The 13,548-nt window shown below is 36.6% G+C and overlaps 1 protein-coding gene across 7 annotated transcripts in view; it reads left to right on the top strand.

Annotated features, from left to right (window-relative positions):
- osa (trithorax group protein osa) overlaps nt 1–13,548 on the top strand; it is a 101,507-nt gene that overhangs the window by 30,450 nt on the left and 57,509 nt on the right. For all 7 annotated transcript variants that reach the window (XM_068763713.1, XM_068763712.1, XM_068763711.1 and 4 more), the window contains exon 4: nt 7,118–7,180. In XM_068763713.1, the coding sequence (XP_068619814.1) occupies nt 7,118–7,180 (63 nt within the window). The remainder of the gene's footprint in view (nt 1–7,117; nt 7,181–13,548) is intronic.

The raw sequence follows: 13,548 nt of genomic DNA, 5'->3' as shown, positions 1-13,548 counted from the left end.
ATGTCTATAACTGTTGACTTTCTAGCCTGCTCAGCTCAGCTAATCAGCGTTCCGAGCCGGTGGTAGCTTACTTTACTTACTTTGCTTATAATGTTGACCTTTGTACTCGAGAACGTTTCCGCGCAAACCAACCGATCAGCAACTCAAGATTTCGGAACACTCTTGATAAATTGACTACCTCAAACATCAAATAATTACACGCACAATTTTTTTTATTATAGTATTAATGTATTTTGACATCTTTACGAATATAATTTCGTAAACAATTAGTCTTTGTAATTTCGCTTTGTATGATATTTAATGACACAATTGCAGAGTTGTAAGTACGGCTACTTAATTCTCATCGATAATTCAAAAGGGCGTATAAATACTCGAATAAAGATAATAAGAAAAAAGATTTGATTGTATCATAGTATTTATCTTCGTTTTATAAATTTCAGCTATTTCGTAATACTTCAGGTTTTGTATTAAATTTTTTGAGCTCTTAAATTTGAGAACAAAAATTCGTTCGCTATATTTTTCTAGTATTGAATTGTATGTTCGTGTTTTTTTTTTATTTTAAACTTGATTAATGTCTCTTCTCACGAGTATGTTCTCTTTTACGGGGTGCAAAAATTAAACGTCAATCAGCTATCACACGCGCGACGGACCAGAACGCCAACCCTCTGCGAGGGAGCATCTTCTGTCAATTTTGCACGCGGCGTTCGAATTAAACGCCTCCAGGAGGCCCCGAGGCAATTTATGCTAACGTGAACGCGACCCATTTCTTGCTGTTGCCATTACTTACACTTGCACATGTTCATGGAAACTCTCCTTACGCGTAAAGAATCGTCTTTATGTCAAAAAAAATCTTATAAAGGCTACAAAGTTGAAGCCATTATAAACTTGCGCTAGTAGTTTAATCGGCTTATACTCTGCGTTCCTATCAGTTCGCTACTCTGTACGTATAATCAATACAATGTTTCATTGTTACAGAGCAATGAACTATTTCTAGAAGCGGTAGTTTCACACCGTCTCAGTGCAGTAGCGAGCGCTACACAAGTCTAAACTCGATTCGAGGTTTTACAGAACCCGCGCGCCCGCTCGTGGTTAATACGCTGTGCAGTCGGTAGAGAATTTTGACAGTCAAGGGCCATTCCAGCATCGTGATCGGTGGAGAGTCGTACGGTCGAAATGAAACGTCGTATCTTATTTTATGATTAGCGGCTCGAAAGCGCTTTGTAATTTTGTTAGTTCCGCCTTTCTGGTGCTGGGGGCGAGCTTGCCGAGCGGAGATCGATGCGAGCGCCGCGTGCGAGTGCGAGGGAAAGAGCTCTATACTCGCCGCTTGCTCCGTCGCACTCACTCGAACCGCCTACTAGGCAGCCATGTTGCGCTCGACCTGCGCTCGTCCGACCGCCATTGTAGCATTTGTAGCTAGTGATGTGCTTCGAGTCGATGTTATTCAAGCAGCGCCGTTATCGCCAGCATATGGCTTCCACCATTTAAATAACATTACGGTATCCGTTAAGGTAAAAGAATACGAGCAGCGTGCTGAAAAATTGATCACGTACATTTAGTCACGAAAACGTAACAATTCATTTACAAAGTAAGATGTGTACTCCAGTAAAAGTACAATTTCATAGTAACATAACTAGTGGGGGTAAAGATATCGATAAAAATATTATCGATAAAAAGATAGGTATACGAATACCCTGCTTCGGAATTAAAATGTCAGACGTGCGGCAGCGCGGGCGAGCGCGGTGGCGTGCGGGGGACAGAGGGGCGAGGAGGGAGGGAACGACCGCTCCGCGTTATTAATAACCATAAGCCAACAGAGGCACGAACGTCCAGAGGGGCCACGCTGCGCCGTAATGAGGAATCACTAATTATATTTTACTGGACTCTACTACTAAAACAGCGTTAATTACGAACAAGCACATTGGTACCTTTTAACGTTCTTTGTTTCCAAATGAGCTAATAAAATTATAATTTCACTTTCAATCATGAACTCTTGTGAACTCTCCTCGTTTGGTAATATTGGAGCTTGTCATTTCACGAGTTAGTAGCAGTAAGAAAGACAAAATATCTCTTCATGACGTGGCACGGTTCGCTTTAATATTCCCCCACGGTGGGTGCGCCGCTTGCTCGCGACAGCTCTGCCCGCTTCCAAGGAAAGGCCCCGCCACTAAAAACTCCCTATACTTTATTGTCAAGGAAATATATTTGTCAAAGGCCGTGCGATTAATTGCTCGAGTTTTGTGAAGTGCGCCTCGAGGAGGTCTTTCTTTTCGAGATTTAAGTGAGCGCAGCGGCTTTATTGAGATTAGTGCGTGATATTATTTAACAATAGAAATATATTTTGTGTTTGAAATTCGTTATTCATTTGATGCACATTATTTATATACTGCTTACATATCTACCATAGATAATTCATACATTTTGCTAAGTCTGTAACAGGGACCTATCAAAGTCAATAGTAAAAATATTCGAGAGCAGCTCAAAGCGGTGTTGGGCGCCCGCGTCCGTGTACCTAGTGGAACATAAAGAGAGAAACCGACGGCGAGAGCGTACCTCTAGATAGATACCAAGCGGCGAGCTGCTATGCAGCCCGGATTCTCGGAACTTTGCGGCGTCGTCGACTGTTGGAAACCTCAAAAGCGCTGACTACGGAGCAGCGAGAGAGCTTCCCGACTTGGATAAATTATGACGCTCGCTCCCTCTCGCAATCTAAGAGAAATAGTGTGCAATTGAATTGCACGAGTGTCGTCCGCTCCGGCCGTTTGTGTGCGCCGCGCTGTGCGGGATGCTCTTCGGAGATAAATTACCGGCGCTGCTTTCATAATATCTCGCTTATTATGTCTTTTTCATATGTTGATCTTTAAATGAATATTGTCCAGTTTAAAAAAAGGGAATAAAACTGCCTCACACGTAAAAATATATGTGAGATACCAGAAAAACGTATTCAAATTTTCTTTATGCCCCCCTTCCTCTAGAGTACGAATACGTTATGCACAGTATGTATGCTGTTACATACATTATTATGCGCTGCTCTTTTACTTTGTAAAGTATATTTGTAAGAAGGAAAATTGATAAAAAACTAAAATTTAACATTGCAATCCATTTTTATAGGAGTGGAGGTGTCGTGGCTTGAGTTTTGGTGTTTAATTAAAAAAAACTACATACACTTGAAAACATTAAATTAATTTCATATCGATCGAGGTTTTTGTTTTTATTGTCTTAAGTTACAAATGATCACGTATTTGTAAAAATTTGCTTACGAGTTAGGTCTTGTTGAAAATATTCACGGATAATTTAAATAGATTTCTATCTAATCATTATCTAGTCTTATCATGAGATGTGAAAATAGACATGCAGGTGATAAAATAGGTATAAAAGCTTTGAAGGAGTAACTGTATAGCTCATCAAAAAATCAATGATTTCAGAAATAATAAATAGCGTAATGATAATAATGTACGAAAAAGCGTATGAAATAAATTATTTTTTACTATTTGTACCTGTATACTTTGTACCGCCAAAAGTTAGTAGCGTATCATATTCCAATAGAAAAAAATAAATTGATGTAACACACTTCAAAGGGATCACTTCATACACGATGACAGAAATAGTTGTAAAAGCTTGTAAAGTTCATATATCTACTCGATTCAAATCTAAAGATCCTGTGTAAGAATTTGTGCAATATTCAATCCTCCAAAGCTATTACACCCATAGCCAGTCATTGTGCACAAATGAAACTGTATACAAAGTTAACTGACTGATCTGCGGCAGTTTTAAAAGCAGCGGTTCTCACTATTATTTTAATCGTCAGTCAACTTTAATTCCCGGCTGCGACGATGGCGAATTAACGAGCCTCAAAATTCTCTACAGCGCCATAATCCGCGCTCGCAAAAAAAAGGAGAATTAATTTTTCTCTCGGGAGTCGTCTGGTTTTGTGTTTTAAGACTATTACTATAATTTTTACTTTATTTTTATTCTTGCATTCTGTTAAATGAGGAACGAAATATGTTACTATTTATTGTATATATTTTTGACGAGATGAATGTTTGATTTTTTCGTTAAAAATTAAACGCTTTTGTGGCAAACACCAAAAAAATACATCAAAGTTTACACTTTCAAACCAATTTACGTTACATACTAATGTATGTAATTATTAAAGATTTTCTTTAAACCTTGTTCTGTAGTCTTTGTTGTGTTGGACGTGTTAAATAAAATTGTTAATTTTTACTCTACCTAAATAAGCGATAATATTATTGAGAAAAAATGTACTGGGATACTTATTCCTGTATCACAAGCATTAGATTAATTTTATACTAAATGACCTCGAATTGTCGTAGTCTCAAAAGAAAAAATAAACCAATTAAATCTATATAACTACGTTATCACTTTGTTGATAAACAATGCTTTACTACAAAACTAAGTTTTGTATTTCGATGTTTTTTTATTACACCCTAACACGCCTTTTTTGTTCTTGATTTATTACAAATATTTGACAGCTACGGATGAGTTTTTATGAACAAGTATCAATACTTTTTTTAATTCTTTTTTCCGCCTGCTATATTTCAATTTCATTCTTAAAATAAATGGAAAACTGATCGAGATGTTCCCGAGTTTTGAGCTTCGCGATATTTGGTGATGTAGATTATTACGTTATAATTTATACTAGTTAGGTCTACAATGGTGCATAAGCTTGTGTTAAAAACTTTCATTTCTACAACAAAACAGGACAGTTTAAAATAATTGTTATTGTCTTTATTAATTCCTTTCTTTGGATATAGCCGTCGCTGTAAAGCGTTCGAAAAATATACACAATTAGAAATATTAACAGAAGAAAATTTCTGTTTGTCGGGATGGGGCCGATGACCCGACTTTCGAATATTTAATAAAAACAAACATTTGGCGGAGGTTCGGACGCGCGCGTGCGTAGGGCTGCCTCTAAACAAAGTGGGATTAATATTTCGCAAAACCCGCAGCCGGTGATTGCAGACTTGTTCCGGTTGGCAGCGTTACGTGTTTCGCGTTCGCGACTCTGTTTATCTCGAAGGCCTTCTCGTGTGGAGATAACGCTTGTTACATTCTATATATAACTAATGCACAAATAACAATGTTGATTCATCATCTGGCATTTGCGATTATTACCGAGTACGTAATACGGGCTCACGTAAAATGTTAATGGCTTCGGTTTATTCTGAATTGGTAAATTATAATAACAATGAAATGTATTATATGTTTGATGAATTTGACCGACAAATAACGTTAGTCATTCTTGTGGATACTAAAAGTTTTTACAACTAGCCAGTTTTTTAATAATGTTAAACAAATTAATGTAAGAATTCAAAAATGGAACAGGCGTAGGAAATAATAAGCAACAATATAAAAATTAAGTTTTAGCATCGTTATATATTTTCATTGACCTCTCATTCAGCAACAGTCACTCTGCAAATAGACTTCGGGGTAGGAACTTTCGGCGGTGTAATGTTTAAAACTACTTCAGCGGATTCAACCGTGGTCGTAATCATTTGGGTGATGATTTGTTTGTGAGAACGTCTTCCAATAGCGACCGCTGAAACTGACATCTTGGTTGTGGGGAACATGGTAGTTAGATAAGAGTTGTCTGTCAGCGAAATGTGTACAACCATGGGCATTGTTATGAATTAAATTAAAAATATCTTACAAGAGCATATTGGCAATCTACATATAATGAAATTTGGTTCGTACCAACTGTCTGCAAAAATGCATCCTAATTAAGGTCATTAAAAGACTAAAAGTAAAATTATATTCAGTTTGTTTCATTACTTATTTTGTAATGCAAATCAGACTTCTATTTACACTTCATATACGAAAGACGATAAATATAAAGTTGAATCCGACTCGGTAAAGTTCTGACGTCAAGTCAAAATAAAACTGAATGAGCGAGTATCCGCCCGCCTTTGTGAAGTTGTATGTTTAAGCGTTTAGTGTCGGAGGCGAGATATCAGCGCGAGCTGCAAGGAACCGACGACTAGAGCCGGTCAACTTGTTTCCAACGTCTCGCCCTAAGAAATATATTACAGCTGAGGGGAACATTAAACTGAGCGTCCATTGCCTTTTAAAATGGAAAATTAAACTAACGTATTAGTGCCTGGTACATATATTAACTTTGACTACTTGTGATCATTGTGTTATTTCTTTTAAGTATATTTTAATTCATCCTTATATTCCTTTTACTTTAAAAGGAATTGTTCTTGCAGGCTAACCCGTAAACCAAAGGCCAAGTACATTTTTGGTTCTAAGATTCTGCCTCTGTAAACACCAAGTCGCTCTCTTTCGATAATAGAACCCGTCACTTACTATATATTCTGAGACTATATATATATATTTTATAGACTACTGCGTTAGTTGTTTAGAAAACATCTTCCAATTTAATTTTTAACAACATATTAAAACGTCGGTATTCATTAAATATTGTTATGCGATAAAGAGATAATTTTATTGAATGCAAGGATAATTTCAATACAAATATAATAGCACAACATTTGGGATCTTAAAAATATTTATTTCTCCTCTTCCACGAAGAATGCGACGACGCCGAGTTAATATGCGCATGTTTCAAATTTCATCTCGAGTGCTCCAGCGTCTGAGAATGACGATAAGTTCAGCCTCGCATAGTGCTCTCCATTCGCCGATGGATTTTCCGATATGGAAAAAAGTTTTATTTCAAGAACGGCACTTCATTCTCCGTTAGTCATCGGATAAGACGTCGCCGAGCGCGCCTTTAATTGCTTTTTCCGGACTCGGCCCCAACCACAATCAAGGTCGATTTGTTGCGTGGGCGCCGTGCAACGTGCTTGCGTAATATTAATAGTAAAATACCATCCAAAATATATTAAAAACGTTGAGGCCAATAAATAATATTGACAGGTTTTCACGCTGCCGTCTTTAACTGGTGGCTAATTTGAAATTTTAAGTTCACGCTTTGTTTTAGAAGAAAAAACTCGTTTCTAAGTAGGGGTAATTAACGTGTCTAAAGGTTGATATAAGTTCTTATAAAATGTTATTTATTTTACATTTTATGTTACGGAATATATTCCCTAATTGTGTTTTTTGTTCGTTGTATATTATTTTACTTCGTTGTTCGCAGGGGTACCCGCCGCCTCCGAGGCCTCCACAACCGTCCACTCCCAACGCGCACGATCCCGATTCGGTAAGTTTTTGGATGAAAATATCCATTTCATTATGGACCATCCTCCTCTCCGCCTCGAAAATATTAATTTTTGTGTGTGTGTGACTTCTGTTTCGAGAATTTCTTTTTAATTATTTGCAAAAGAGAACAGGAAAGTATTTCTTTTTATTCTGCTGTATATTTTTTTCAAGACATAACCTCCAGTGTTTGTAAATTTGGTGAGGATAGGAATTGCTCGCCGGGGACAGAAGGCGTAAACTGCCATTTTACAACCATCATTTTGTCCGTGAAAAATGTTTTGCACGGAACTTTTTAAAACGACGTGGCTCTAGACAGCGTCACGGAGTAATTTCAATGTAGCCGTGACTAGTGGTGGGTCTTGTAAGTGGCGTTTAAGTAGGTACGCCTTTTTTAAAAGGAATTAAATAGCTGATTAACTATATAACAAAACTAATTCTAGCTTTGGTACTTGAAAGCTATATCACTCACCCTTAGGTAATCACTCGTTTCACCCGGTTTAATTTTAAAATAATTATATTCACTTACCCGTTCTGTAATAGCGTAAATAAGAAAAGAGGTTTATAGTTTTTTAAGTTGCACGATTAGTACCGACGTCCGGTAACGTTTGTTTCACACGGCCATAAAACTCTCCTGAACTGGGAACCAGAACTGATGTTATTAATATAATGACTTGGTCTATTCCTGGATGCGTAGTCGTCGCACAGAAATTTAGGCTCTGCATACATCGCAGTCTGATTGGATCTCGCAGACGAATCCCGAGCACAGATCTCTCCTTTGCTCGTTGAACAGCTGTGAACTTGCCTGTGAGGCCAGAACGAGATACCACGTTTCTGTGCCGTACACATCACAGGGACTATAATTGAATTTAATCTAATATTTATTATTTCATACATAACAAAATAACATGAACCTAGTCTGTTTTCAAAACAAAAAAAAATATTATTCTGTTTCATTTCGTGTGATTATTTATTAAAATTAATAGTTTCCTTAAAAATTCTTTGTCTTGCTTTGGTAACATAAGTTATCATTGTACAAAGGCACACTTATTACGAGCGCCCATTGGCATGGGCGTGAATAAATTTTATTTATAGCTCGTTATTGTTTTCATGTGAAAAATGTAAGCAATTTCCTATTCAGCGAAACCAGACTTAAGACGTTTTTTAATGTGATATATTTCAGTGAATCGCAAGGCGGGGCCCGTAAGGAGAGGGCAGCCGGCTTACTTTAACATTTAACAGTTACTAATTAATTTACTGAGAATTTGTTGCGATCACTTCAAACGCCTTTATTCGCTCCATTACAAAATAGACAACTTGAGTATTAATTCTTTCATGCATTACGGCTTTCTAGTGTGTCATACAGTGGGATACCATACATCTTTTTTGCTGAAATGTTTTACTGAAGTTCGATTTTATCTCGGAGCGTATAAAATCTGATACGCTTGCAGTAAAAGGCATTAGCTGTCCATGGCGCAGAGTGCAGATCAAAGCGATGTATGATTTTAGAAGGGTGCACTGCCTGCGGCGCCGGTTGCCGGCGTACCGTGCATGCATTGGGACGGGCACGATAAAAAGAATTGCATGTGACAGTCCGCTCGAGTGGGGGACTCAACTTGGGGATAACAAAAACATTTATTACTAAATTACTGTTTTGGCCAAATCAGAGATATCCCAGTGGTTCAGATTGTCTTGACAAGCCGACGGTATCGTTTCTGTAAAATTATTACTGCTACACCACGTACTTACGGATAAATCCACATAGGACAATTACGTTGCCTACTTGTCTCTTAAGAGAGGAATTTCGAAAGAGCCCGATTTGAAAGTAACTGAATTCAGATTGAACTCTCCTATAATGGCGCATCCTTCAACTTAAAACTACGAGTTGATTAAGTTCATGTTGTTAAGAAATATGTAATGATACCATCTTATGTTCTGATCATGAATATTAAAGAACCGGCCCGTTAGTGTGCGCTGGGCTGGCGTAGTGTTAAGACCGACTACTTTCTCACTAAAAATCATCTTATGGCCCATCTGTTGAAATATATTTCCTATCTTCGTTTGTTTTGTCTTATATAAAGGTGTGAACAATTTACGATTTTTTTGAATTTGTATCTTCTAGATGCGATATCCGCCAGCCTCTAAAAGTTTTAAAACCAAAAAGACTAAACATTGATAAGCAAGAATGGATATTAAGATATCCTCGCATATTTTACACTAATGCACTCATGATTCGCTTTACTCCTATTGCCTAAGCCTTGCGTGAGATGTACAAGTTGGTTCGGACTGTCTTTCTGTTCACCTATCGCGCACAGTTGAGGTTTGAACTGTTTCAAGTTTTTCGTTGTGATAGGGGTCACAGTTTTAACCACATAAACATCATTGAGCGTATAAACTTATTGTTATCTTTGTATTATATATACTTGATTCAGACGTGGAAATTTTTCAAATCATTCGATTAATGAATATATCGCTGAATTTGCTAAGATGAGATCTTTTTAAAGATATCTTTATAAGATATAAATAAGATTTCTGTGTTAATGTATTTAAGATAATTTATTGTAGTTTGAGTCGTCGAGCATTAACATATATTTAATTTTAATTATTGTTGACCTGTTATATTTAAAATTGCTCTTTAGTTATATAATATTTATGCGCATATTTTATTCTAATTATCGGCTTGAACATTAATGGTATTTTTTTTCTAATCTTAAGCATTTTTTTCCTTTACTTATTGTTTTCACGGGCGACCCAGTGTACAGTCGCTTAGAAATTCGGTAACATCAACCCTACGTCGCACGCTGAGATAGAGCGGGGCTGTTTGATGTTGATTGATACCGTTAGGCATTGTCTACGGCCCGGCCGGGGGAGAAGCGAGTGGAATTATTAAACCGGTGCCTGCGTCGCAACGTGTCGCTTTTTGTAATGAATGTACCGGACGGACAGCGCGAGGGGCCCGGATAATGCAGCCTTTGCAATCGCGCAACCCTATTACGGACCCCTCCGGTCTCGCGATGCAAGTTATTTAACGAAATGTCATGTTTGATGCTCGAGTTGGAATTGTATTTCTTCGATTGTTAAAAAATTAAATACATTGCTTTAATTGTTAATCACACGCGAACGGATCGTTATTATAATGCTTTCTTTCAAGTCACTAAATAATAAGAAAAATATTAGCTAAATGTTTACTAATTTTAATTTGTACATTATATAAACGTTGTTTCTATATTTGTTAAAATCATGATCGTAGCTAATAAAAATGTAAAACAATGAAATGCACTGTGGAGAACAAGAGGCGATTTTTTCGATCGCCTCGAAAAGTGGTTATTATTATCAAACAGAAGTAGTAAGTATTAATATAAAATTCAATTAAAGAATAAAATTAGTGAGAACGCAAGGCTTTATGATATAATTTGCGTGATTCGTTTGAGAAATTAGGCATCAAATACAATTTACTTTTTAATTTTCCAACACGACTTTATCTACGTGTACATCAGCAATTATAATTTAAATGAAAAATGTAAAACTATTTGATTGGAAAAGAGGATGCAGCAGTATTGTATTCGCTAGCTTCATGTTTAGAAAGATCGTTCTGAGTAATCGTGGAATTCTATTATCATTTTAGAAAATTTATAGTCGTTTTAGGCGTAAGACCTTCATTACTTGCATATGTTTCGAATAGGAGGATAAGTTGGAAGTGACCTGTTCCGACCTCCTTAATTATGTCGTCTGTCTACCCATCTTTTCACAAGGATGAAACATCTACCCCCCGTTTGCCGGTCCGTGGTCTCCAAGAACCCGGAGGCCCCAGCGGACATATGTTTTGCGCCCCTTGCGGCCTGTTCTAAAAATAGTAATGCTAACTAATCTATACTTGAAAATGGTAATGGAAATTTGGATAATGTCTTTCTGAATTATGTTAAAAGGCTGTAAATCAATGAAGTATAGAAAAAGCAAATGAAACAATGACATTATGACTTTGAATTTAATCGACGAGCTTTAAGGTAAAGATACTTTTAAACAGTAAAATTTAAAAAAATAAAAGTAAAATTTTCACGACTTTATCTACATCAACATGTTTTCCTGTAAATTGATTAGTATATGTATTATATTAGTGTATAAACTGTTTACTTTAAAACATACAACTTGTATTATACTGATACACGTAATATTTCCTAATTTCATCTCCCCAAAAAACGTTCGTTAGATTATTAGTGGATGTCTAAAATATTTCGCTAAAGTATTCGCGCCTCTGATAGTGATAGAATTTAGACAATGCCGTTCTATTTCCTCGAGATTTAAACAAAATACGTGAACACTTATTACATGTAGCTTGCTTATTGTGTTTCTAAATTTATTTGCGTCTTAATATTCTGCTTAGATACCTCTAGTATATTTGTAGTATTTACTAATTATTCAAGTTAATATTTATTAATGGTTTCGTAATTATCTAATTTTTTTTTTCGACCTTTTCAATTGCCCTTAACCAAGTCATATAATTTACATCGTCTTGTGGTATATTTGTAACAGGCTTTGCATCTCTAGTCATTCGGAAAAATTGCAATAATGAATATTGTAGCGCTCGCAACAGAGAAGCGTTGTTGAAGGTTTGAGGTTCTGTAGTGGAGACCACGGACCTGCAAGCGCAGCGTAGAGAACGTCCCACTCACGTGGTGGACAGTTTACCTCGTTAAGGTAGTCTGAAAATGTTATATGCCGGCCGCGCCCAACCAGTGTTATTGGAAATAATGAAGGGAGGCCTTTATGTCCAGCTGTGGACGTCCTGCGGTTGAAATAATTATTGGATTGGTGGGTTAATATAGTCGCTTTTCAGTTTTTGTTTTCGCAATTCGCTCGCTATACATATTACAAAATAATTTTAATACACAAACAGGAGATTTTTTTGTAATTAAAATACTACCGTCGATTACATCTAAATGTACTTTGAATAAGTACACCGGGGACTAAACGAGGGCTCGCTGTTACGTTTGTAAATTTGTAAAAGTTAAAGGCCTTTGCGCGCTTTCTTATCTCACGATGCCTTTTCTACGTAACTTAATGCCCGGCATATGTTACTGAACGAGATGTTTTTTATATGAAACGAGAGTTCTTTTGGTTGTACTAAATGAAAAGTCGTATGTCTCGTGTTAATAAGAGTACAACTTTAAGTATGGAAATTTAAATGGTAATTTAAAACAATACACATAAATTAAAAAAAATGTCATATTTACGTTGTTTTAATTATAGTTTAATTTAAAATGTTTTTATATACCAATGTTCACTGCATACAAATGTTCTATATACAAAAACAAATGTTTTTATTGTATATTTGACGTTTTATTTTGGCATTATGGAACAAATAAACTTAGATTACTAGTTCTCTTCAAAGGAAGTCGTTTCAGAGTGTACTTACACGGTGTACCGACCTAACGGGACATGTCTTATATTTCGAAAATCTCCATGATATCCATGATTTTTTTAACTCACAATTTTAGTAGCACTAAAAACAAATTTGATGATTTTATTCTGAATATATAAACTTTACGCTACTTTGTAAAAGCTTTTCATCACGCGATTGTTCACTCGGTACTCTTTGCGTGGCGTACTTACTGAAATAACTCACGTAATTACATAAAATGTGTTTTACGTACTTATATGTACAAAACGGCGAACAGGACAACTCGCTCCCAGTACGTTCATAATGAACGAGATTGAGTGGGACTCTGCAGACGCAAATGAATGACAGTAACAGAGCAGGGCGTAATCAGCCGACGGGCGACGCGCGTTTGCACGTGAAAACAAAGCAAATATATTTTACTCGAAAATTTTTCGCTGAAATTCGTCTAAAAGTCGACACGAGGCGCGCGGGATTGCGCCACCGCTCGAGTGCTATAAAGCAACAACAGTGTTGTACATAAACTGAATGTAACCAATGTCGAGACGATGTCTGTAAGTAGACTTCAAGTCTACCCTTCGCGATCTTTGCTATCGCGGTCACGTAATTTACTACTCAATTATTTACATCGATTAGTTATACGCGGGATTGAACTTTGGCTTCTCAACATTCCGAGTCTCGGCGCGGTAATGTTTGTTGGTTTAGTATACATGTAGTTTAATAGCACTGGCGAATTTAGAATTAAAAACTGAGTTGTTGGGGCATGATATGATTTGATGCAAAGCAAAAGTCAAGTATTTACTTGCGATATATTGTTTCAATTGTTCTTTAGCGGGTCACAGCGTGAGGCAATCGCGACATTTAGCAACGTACCTTTTATCTACGGGTACAATCTTATTTGTTATAGTTCATGCTGTTGCATTCGACCTGTGACTTTACACGTATATTTTTTTTAAATTAATCACGAAGTGTACACT

Source organism: Battus philenor, unplaced genomic scaffold, assembly GCF_028537555.1.
Source record: "Battus philenor isolate CCGP_79_NKW_IND1 unplaced genomic scaffold, ilBatPhil1.0.hap1 SCAF_18, whole genome shotgun sequence".
NCBI lineage: Eukaryota > Metazoa > Arthropoda > Insecta > Lepidoptera > Papilionidae > Battus > Battus philenor.
The sequence above is the reverse complement of the archived record's forward strand: the minus strand, read 5'-3'. Positions and strand labels throughout refer to the sequence as shown.